Source organism: Lathyrus oleraceus, chromosome 6 (assembly GCF_024323335.1).
Source record: "Lathyrus oleraceus cultivar Zhongwan6 chromosome 6, CAAS_Psat_ZW6_1.0, whole genome shotgun sequence".
Classification (NCBI taxonomy): Eukaryota; Viridiplantae; Streptophyta; class Magnoliopsida; order Fabales; family Fabaceae; genus Lathyrus; species Lathyrus oleraceus.
Window position 1 is genome coordinate 155,027,635 of NC_066584.1, and position 10,277 is coordinate 155,037,911.

At 40.7% G+C, this 10,277-nt stretch overlaps 1 protein-coding gene across 1 annotated transcript; it reads right to left on the reverse strand.

The window, feature by feature from the left end:
- Positions 1-8,498: 8,498 nt before the first annotated feature.
- Positions 8,499-9,953, reverse strand: LOC127094508 (uncharacterized). Its single transcript, XM_051033334.1, has 3 exons — positions 9,705-9,953; positions 9,312-9,590; positions 8,499-8,909 (listed from the first exon to the last, which is right to left on the reverse strand). The coding sequence occupies exons 1-3, from the start codon at positions 9,951-9,953 to the stop codon at positions 8,499-8,501; spliced, it is 939 nt and encodes a 312-aa protein (XP_050889291.1).
- Positions 9,954-10,277: the final 324 nt, after the last annotated feature.

Genomic DNA, 10,277 nt, shown 5'->3' on the forward strand with positions numbered 1-10,277 from the left:
TACTATGAGGTTGTGTGTGGACTACAGGCAACTAAATAAAGTGACGATCAAGAATCGGTATCCTTTACCGAGGATTGATGATTTGATGGATCAGTTGGTTGGTGCAAGTGTGTTCAGCAAGATAGACTTGAGATCTGGGTATCATCAGATACGTGTGAAAACTGAAGATATTCAGAAGACTGCTTTCAGAACGAGGTATGGACATTATGAGTATTCTGTAATGCCTTTTGGTGTGACTAATGCGCCTGGAGTGTTTATGGAGTATATGAATAGGATTTTCCATCCGTACCTAGATCAGTTTGTTGTGGTGTTTATTGACGATATTTTGGTGTATTCGAAATCCGAAGAAGAGCATGCTGAACATTTGAGAGTGGTTTTAGGAGTTCTACGAGAAAAGAAGTTATTTGCTAAACTCTCTAAGTGTGAATTTTGGTTAGAAGAGGTTAGTTTTCTTGGTCATGTGATTTCAAGAGGTGGCGTTGCTGTTGATCCTTCTAAGATAGAAGCGGTATCTAAGTGGGAAGCTCCGAAGTCTGTTGCTGAGATTCGAAGTTTTCTTGGTTTGGCTGGTTATTATAGGAAATTCATTGAGGGATTTTCTAAGTTGGCGTTACCGTTGACGATGTTGACTAGAAAGGGGCAAGCGTTTGTTTGGGACTCAAAGTGTGAAGAAGGTTTCCAAGAGTTAAAGAGAAGGTTAACTACTGCTCCTATTCTGATATTACCGAGTTCGTCGGAACCATTTGAGGTTTACTGTGATGCTTCATTGTTGGGTTTGGGGGGCGTGTTGATGCATAATAAGCAGGTTATAGCTTATGCTTCGAGACAGCTGAGGGTTCATGAAAGGAACTATCCGACACATGATTTAGAGTTGGCAGCTGTGGTATTTGTTCTGAAGTTATGGAGGCATTATTTGTATGGATCAAGATTTGAGGTTTTCAGTGACCATAAAAGTTTAAAGTATTTGTTTGATCAGAAAGAGCTGAATATGAGACAGAGGAGATGGTTAGAATTTCTGAAGGATTATGATTTTGGTTTGAATTACCATCCGGGTAAAGCAGACGTAGTGGCTGATGCGTTGAGTCGGAAATCATTGAATATGTCTATGTTAATGGTTAAGGAATTGGATTTAATTGAGCAGTTTAGAGACTTGAGTTTGGTGTGTGAGAGTACTCACAATAGTGTTAAATTGGGAATGTTGAAGTTAACGAGTGGTATTCTGGATGAGATTAGAAAGGGTCAGAAATCCGATGTGCTTTTGGTTGATAAGTTGACTCTAGTGAATCAAGGTCAAGGTGGTGAATTCAGAATTGATGAGAATGGTGTTTTGAAATTTAGTAATCGGGTGTGTATCCCGGATGTTATCGAATTTAAGAAGAGTATTCTTGAGGAAGGACATCGTAGTGGCCTGAGTATTCATCCTGGAGCTACGAAGATGTATCATGATTTGAAAAGGTTATTTTGGTGGCCGAGAATGAAAAGAGAAATCGCGAGTTTTGTTTATTCTTGTTTGACTTGTCAGAAGTCGAAGATTGAGCATCAGAAGCCGTCTAGGCTAATGCAACCGTTGGCTATTCCAGAGTGGAAGTGGGATAGTATCAGTATGGATTTTGTTTCTGGTTTGCCGAGGATAAATAAGAATTTTGAGGCTATTTGGGTGATTGTTGATAGATTGACAAAATCGGCTCATTTCATTCCGATTAGAATGGATTATCCGTTAGAGAGATTAGCCGAGTTGTATATTGAGAAGATTGTAAGTTTGCATGGTATTCCGTCGAGTATTGTTTCGGACAGAGATCCTAGATTTACATCGAAGTTTTGGGAAGGTTTGCAGAAGGCTTTGGGAACTAAGCTGAGATTGAGTTCTGCATATCATCCGCAGACTGATGGTCAGACTGAGAGGACGATTCAGTCACTAGAGGATCTTTTGAGAGCTTGTGTTTTAGAAAAGAGAGGTGCGTGGGATTGTTATTTACCGTTGATTGAGTTTACCTACAACAATAGTTTTCATTCGAGTATTGGTATGGCACCGTTTGAAGCTTTGTATGGTAGGAGATGTCGGACACCTTTATGTTGGTATGAGTCCGGTGAGAGTGTTGTGGTTGGACCGGAGATTGTTCAACAAACTACAGACAAGATTAAGATGATTCAGGAGAAGATGAGAATTGCTCAGAGTCGACAAAAGAGTTATCATGATAAGAGGAGGAAGGCACTTGAGTTCCAAGAGGGAGATCATGTGTTTCTTCGTGTTACTCCGATAACTGGTGTTGGTCGAGCTTTGAAGTCAAAGAAGTTGACACCTCGATTTATTGGTCCCTATCAGATTTTAGAAAGGATAGGAGAGGTAGCCTATCGTATCGCTTTACCGCCGTCGCTTGCGAATTTGCATGATGTTTTTCATGTGTCTCAGTTGAGGAGATACATTCATGATCCGTCGCATGTAGTCCAAATAGATGATGTACAGGTGAGAGATAACCTGACTGTTGAGACATCACCTATGAGGATCGAGGATCGAGAGTTGAAGCAGTTGCGGGGTAAAGAGATTGCCTTGGTGAAGGTAGCTTGGGGAGGACCAGCAGGTGGCAATGTGACTTGGGAACTTGAGAGTCAGATGAAGGAGTCTTATCCGGAGTTGTTCGCTTGAGGTATGTTTTCGAGGACGAAAACTCTTTTAGTGGGGGAGAGTTGTAACACCCCGATAATAATATGTATTTATTTAAATTAAATTAATAATATGTTTATTAATTTAATTAGAATATTTGAATTATTATTATTATTATTTTGGAATAATAATTATTGGGATAAATATTTAGTGGAATAATATTATTGGAGTATATAAGTTGGAATAATAAAAAGTCCCAATTTTTGGAAAAAGGTTTTCACGTGAAAAGGGAAAAGAGGCTGAAAGGGCAAAAGGCAGAGCAAGAGAAGAGGAGGAGCTTGAAGCTGCGGAATTTGCCGGATTAACTCAGGTAAGGGGGGTTATCATCAATTAACGGGTATTATGGGAGGATATGTACTGGGTAGTGATAGACCATTGTTTTACCTATGATTGGATGATATATGTTGAATTTGTGAACTTTTGAGATGAACGAAAATTTGGATTATAATTGACGAAATTCGTAGGAATTAGAGGTAGAAAGGTTAGAAATTTGTGAAATCGAAAGTGTATGATTCGTGTTAGATGATATGAATGAATTGTGTGTGAAATTTGGACTGTAGAAGGTTGAATTGGATAGGTCTCGTAGCAGAGAAAGCCATTGCAGATCTGAGAGCTCTGGTCTCTGGTCATACGCGTATGGCAATAGGCAATACGCGTATGAGATGTTGGTACGCGTATGGGGGGAAGCCTTACGCGTATGGGTGGAAAAGATGGCATTTTGAACGTGAATTGGTCTCTGTTGGTACGCGTAAAGGGAGATTGTTACGCGTAGCGTACGCGTATGGGATAGGTGGTACGCGTATGAGTTGGGCGAGGAAATGCGCAATACGCGTAAGAGAGTAGGCATTACGCGTATGGAGTTGGCCAGGTTTGGGCAATACGCGTATGGCATGGGCAGTACGCGTATGGGCAGAGTTGGGATTTTCCTGAACTGTTGTTGTGCAGTTTTTGGTTGTTTAGGCTGAGTGATGTGCTTAGCTGAGATATGATGTTGTAGGGATCATTTCCCGTTGTTTTGAGTGGTATAGGTATTAGTAGAGCGGGCTAATACTGTGGTTGATTATGTGGCATGATATGATATGCTTTTGTGATTAATTATGTTGATAATGTGTGATGGTATACATGATGATGTGAATGTATACGTTTGTGAATAGACTGTATTATGGCTTAGAGTGTGAGCATGTGTCTATTCTTGATTGTTGTTGATGTTGCATTGCTAGGTGATTAGCATGCATGTTGTGGCCCATTTGGGGTGGTAGCTAATTCCCATGGTGAGGAATTAGTGAGTATATCATTTGATTGTTGTTGTTGATGTTTGCATGCTAGGTGATTAGCGTGCATTTCCTGGCCCATTTGGGGTGGTAGCTAATTCCCATGGTGAGGAATTAGTGAGTGAGTCACTATGTCTCAAATGAGTGGGACTAGTGAGCTTGGTAGCCGTGCCTGGATTTGGACGGTGAGGTTGAACTATATGTTCACAAATAGTCGGTACCGCATGCATAGAGTCTCATTGCATAATAAATGTATGGCATATAATATGAATGGATGTATTCCAGTATTATATGTGTGTTGTGTGTTGTGTTGTTGATGTTGAGTATGGTTGAGATTATATATATGCTATATGTTATTGTTGAATATGATGTTTGAACGGATACTGCCGTTGCCGAGTGTGTAGTCTGGTTAGGGTGAATTAATGTGTTAATTACTTAGCATTACATGTTGTTCTATAATGCTTATTATATTGATTGAGGAACTCACCCTTACACCTATTTTTCAGGTAACGAGAAATGAGTTGAGTAGAAGCTTATGCTTGGAGTCTAGAGTAGTTTCTTATGGGTCATGCTCTGATAGATGTAACATCGGGAGGGAATGTTTTAATTAATTTGATATTGGTTGTTGGATGATTTACATGTATAGTGTTACATGTTTTACATTGATGTTGAATTTGATTCCGCTGCGAATTATGCAAAAGACCTTATTTTGATTTAAATAAATGAGTATGACAGGATATTTGATGAATGTAGTGAAATGATTGTGTGACACCCTTCGGGGCATAATTACTCTGATGAATATATGTGTATTTTAATTATAATAATTTGGGGTATTTCAACACACACTATTTGAGGACTTTTTCGGTTGTAACGGGGCTAAGGTGTAAGGTGGGTAATAGAAACAAAAAAAGGAATACTAGGGGTTTAGGCTCAGATTTCGTGTTGTTACCCTTGTGTCATTTGTTCAAATTTCAAACTCGGGGGTATTTCTTTTAGACACCGTTTTTCTTTGTTGAGGTTCATTGGTGCATATATTTTCTTTTATTGCTCTCTTGATGCAAGCTTTTTGCCAACCATAGACTTCCTAGATAAGTGCTTCAAGACTTCTCTTTTTTTTATTTCTTTCTTTTCTTTTTCTCTGCATTTTTCTTCATCTTTTTGCACTTATCTAAGGTTTGTCGGTGTCCCTAAATTTTGATGAAACCCCAAACTTAAGATTTTCGATAGCTTCAGGGTAAACAACACTTGTCTAAGCATGGTGTGGTAGTGTATGGACTTATGGATATATATAATGGTAAAAATAAAAACAAAAGGAAATATGGCTCAAAATTGGTGAACGACGGGTAATTATGACGGGTTGGCTTGAAAGGCTCAGGGTTAAAATACAAAAACAATGCCTCAGTGTGTATCGTGTGCTATGTAATTTCAGTATCTCTAATGCAAACCCAGAGAGACAAAGACATACCTGAACAGCTCTCATGATGATAAGTGTTTGGCTTTTTGTAGTTCTCACCATGTTTTGTCTCGCTTTCAAGCTTCCAAGATGTTTCTTAGTGTGGTGTAGCTTCGTCTTCTCTTTAGTTGCGGAGTATCACTACAAAATCCAGTGACAAAGAGCCGTGTCCGATTTTTTGAGTCGGCAACATCAATCTTCGAGGGTTTCCAGAAGAGCAAGTAGAGGGGTGTATCTTCCATCCAATCATTCCAAGCTTCATCGTTCATCCAGCAGGAATGTCCTTTATCTGTAACACATAGAGTACACACAACTTAATTCAAACAAAAATATTAAGAATAAAACAAACAACAAACCAAACAAACAAAAACAATAATAAATAATATAAAAAAAACCACACATGAACTAAATATTATCCGCAATGTTTGTATCTAAGATAGAGGGGTGCTCAAACCGGCTCAATGTGGCGGTGGAAATTGCAACATCAAAAGTTGCATCATCGCGTGCATCCCATCCATCAGAGTCCCTTGACGGGCCTGCTTTACACCTTGGTGTGCTTGCTCCGCTCGGAGATCGCCAATTTCTGATTGCATCCATGACCATTGGTCCGGCATCACATATGACGAACCGACATCGGAGTGCATAGATTCCTCTGGTGGGACAGCAAATTGCTCCTGATCCTGCATCTCTTCCTGCACTTCTTCCTCCTGTGGGTTACCTGCAGCAAATGTATCAGCATTGTGCTCGTCCATATCATCTTAGACGACACTATCATAAAGCCAATTGGCCGTGTTTGAGATGCTAATATGTCCCGGGTCAGGTAGAGCCATAATAAACTGACCCGAACTCATTAAGGCATAATAATCAGAAACTTGTGAAATCATACCTTGCTGGACCAATGCGTTCATGTCCAGTTTGCTCTTACCTGCTAGCTTTGTCTCATTAAGTGCAACCGGGTCATATCCAAAATATTGGGCAATCTGGGTGATGATGCCTCCTAACGAGATTCCTCCTTGGGCTGCTCTCCCTACACGACCCAGATAATCTGCAGCAAATGCTAGAACACTCACAACTACCCGGTTTGCCATGGCAAACAAAAAGAACAACTCTCTCTGGGTGGCTACACCTGTACTATCACCCCTTCCAAATAGTGTGAAGGCTAGCACCTTTTGGGCATACCTGAAGCAGGGGTTTTGAATGCCCGATGCCTTTGCTCCTTTAGCCTGGTAGTCGGAACATCCCGTAATGGCCAACCAGAATGACTTAGCATCGAAGCTGTCTCGTACGGATCCGGGGCCATAAAGGGGTAGGCGAAGAATTTCACCCAACTGCTCCACTGTCAACTCATGGTCGACATTGTACAACCTGAAAGACATAGTTCCTCCAAAGTACATAGTTGTACCCGTCCAACCATTTTTGAGCTTGAACTCAATTATGCTCAGAATTTCTAATGTGATGCGCTCAAAGGTTGGCGCTTCACAATGGACAAACTCGAGCAGTCCAAGCACATGAAACATCCTATCCAGTTCTTCAGACATGCCTAATTGAAAAAGAATGTTGGAGCAAAGGTACCTGGTCGGAGTGATTTTCCATTTGACATGCGATGCGTACCTCCGTTCATGCTCCGGGTTATCAAAAGTTATGTCCGTTTCCTTGGACGGGATGATTCCACGTACGCTTGCTTCTCTTTGGAGACTCTTTTGGGCGGCATTCTTGCTTCCTGAAATACAAATTATCACCCAATTTTTTTAAGGAAAACGAAAAAATATTATCGTAGCATTGTAGAGGATGGCGAGTGGAACAACTTTCGTGAAGGTTGCTGGCACTTTGGACAAGAAATGGCGATAAAGTTTGGAGCTTTTTGTGAGTTAGGTTATGGAGGAATGTGGAGAAAGTGTGAGGAAGGAGAAAGATAATGAAGTAATGAAGGAAGAAGATTAAGAAAAATCATAATTTATTGGTGGATAGTGGGTAAAAAGTGTTTAATTGGTGAAAAGTTCGGTTGGGGCCCACAAAACGCAAATAAGAAATTTGAAAAAAAATGGTCGTTGGGCCTGACACGGGCCGTGTTAGCTGACACGGGCGGTCGTGTCAGGCCACTGTAATTTGAGGCTTGGTTTAGTAGGGCTGACACGGGCCGTGTCAGCTGACACGGGCGGCCGTGTCAGCCTACTGTAAAAATTTGATTTTTGTCCTTTCCTGACACGGGCGCCCGTGTTAGGGCCCTATTTTTTCAAAATTTTCTGACTTTTTTTCGTTTTCAGCTTTTTTACCTATTCTTCCGGTGTTCGACCATATAAATCAACCTTTCTCTTCTAAGTGTGCGATGCAACCGCGAACCTGTGAGTGAACCTGTAGACAAACCAAACAAGAAAATAGTTAGATAAACCGCGTGGGTTGCCTCCCACGAAGTGATGTGTTTAACTTCGGATGGCTCGACGGTTGTCACCCTCATCCTTGGAGACGAACATTATCAATCATACCACTTTCCTGTCCCTAATAGTAGTGCTTCAACCGTTGTCTATTTACTTTGAAAGTGTCCCCATTATTTGGATTTTTCAGTTCGATTGCTCCATGGGGAAACACTTTATGCACCAAAAACGGGCCAGACCACCTAGATTTCAACTTTCCTAGAAAAAGCTTTAATCTAGAGTTGAAATAGAGCACCAGCTGTCCCTCGACAAACTCTTTTCTCGGTGGCATGGTATTGTCAGGAATATGATATATAAGACCTGTGTCCAACAACTTCACCGCCTTTGCAGTAGTATGACATTTTCCTTTAGAATCTAAAAACACATCTTTGAGGTTTTTCCGGAAGTTGTTTCAATTCCTTTCCTTTCTTTGGATCTTCACCCTCCTTATTAGAGTGAGGTGAGTGTATATTCCCCCACCGGTTTGTTTGAGATCCTTTCCACAGGGTTTGCGTATCCAGCAAGGCTAGCACTTAGGGGTCCCCGTTGTCCTTTTCTTTATCATTGTCGGACTTGGACAAGCTCAACACTCTTTTCAAAGGTGACGGTGGTGTATTCAAAGGGCCATCATATGTCGTCACCTGATTCATAACCTCTATAGTGTGACTGGTGCAAATATCTTCTTTGTCTTTCATGCTGTTTCAAACATTGATTTTCACTTCCTCATCATAAACCTTCAACGTCATGGTTCCTGCTTCTATGTTGATTACACATCTTCCCGTCTCCAAAAAGGGTCTACCAAGAATGAGAGTGATCTCTTCATCTTCCGGCATCTCTAGAATTAAAAAATCGACCGGAAATACAAATTTGTCAATTTTCACCAGGACATCTTTAACAATACCATACGGTTTCTTGACCGAATAATCTGCGAATTGGAGTGTCATCCTGGTATCTTGCACCACCTCTATACCAAGCTTCTTGTAAATGGATAATGGCATGAGACTCACACTAGCTCCCAGATCAATAAGAGCTTTGTTGAACGACCTATCTCCAATAGTACACGAGATGGTAACAGCTCCTCGATCTTCCTCCTTTATCGGAATCTTCATACCCTACAAAATAGCACTACAAGTTTCGGTTAGAATGATCGGGTTTGTGTTGGTGGTACGCTTCTTCAAATGATGTCCTTCATGAACTTGGCATAAGTAGGCATTTGTTCAAGTGCCTCCAACAAAGGAATGTTAATCTCCAGCTTCTTGAACAACTCTAAGAATTTTTCAAAAAAAAATCTCATGTTGTCCTTTTTTCTTATTTCTCGTGGGGAATGGGAGCTTAACAACTGGCTTGGGCTCAGTTGTTGTTTCTTTCACAACCGGTTTCAGTGCTACAACTTCTTCTCTAACAACTTCATTTTCTTTGATCTCAAGGTCCACTTCGATCAATTGGTCTTCCTCTTCATCCACTTCCTCAACAACTTCCTCGGATTCACCATTTCGTGTTGTCACAGCGCTCACGTTATGATGCTCTCTAGGATTGGGCACAATTGCACTAGGTAGAACACCTTGTGCTTGAAATTGAACATGATAAGTTGCCATTCTTTCAATGGCAATCTCCCACTCAGCTTTCTTAGGTATCTGTTGCTGTTGATGTTGCTGATATTGAGTTTGGTACTGACCATGTTGAGGGGCGATCGCTTTTTGATCTTTCCATGAGAAATTGGGATGATTTTTCCACCCCGGGTTATATTTGTTGGAGTAAGGATTATTTTTCTTCAAGAATTTGATTTCTTCCACCTATTGAGGAGTTGCAAAACAATAACATGTTTGGTGAGGACCACTGCAAATCTCACAGCATACAGTAGGGCCCAGTTGGATCTGTGCTACCGGGTGGGTGCCTATATTCATTGCCTTCAATTTCTTATCAACTTCAGCAGGTATAGTGTCTTCAATACGAATTTTATTAGTTTCCAGCTTTAAATCTATCACCCCTTCTAGTTTGCTTTGACACCTATCATACAACTCCATGTGCTTATTAGCAGCAATAACTTCAATGATCTTCTTGATACCTGTGGTTGTTGAAAAATTTGTGGAACCACCGGCTGCGGTATCAATTAGTTGTTTGGTCTTTATTTTTAGACCATTCACAAACATCTGCATTTATTCGGTAGCATCCATATTATGAGTTGGGCAGGCTACCAGGACTCTCTTGAATCTCTTATAGGCATCTCCCAAAGTTTCCCTATCCTTTTGCTTAAAATTCAGAATTTCATACCTCTTCCGCAGAAATACTGACACTGGAAAGTACTCATTCAGGAATGCCTTTTCCATTTCTTCCAAAGTTGTGATGCTCCCGGCAGGTAAAGAATAAAACATTCCTCAGCTTCTTCCGCTAAGGTAAACAGGAACATTCTCAACTTCTTGGCTTCTTCAGTGTGACCATCAATTTTTAGAGTGTTGCTCATGGTCAGAAACCTCTGCAAA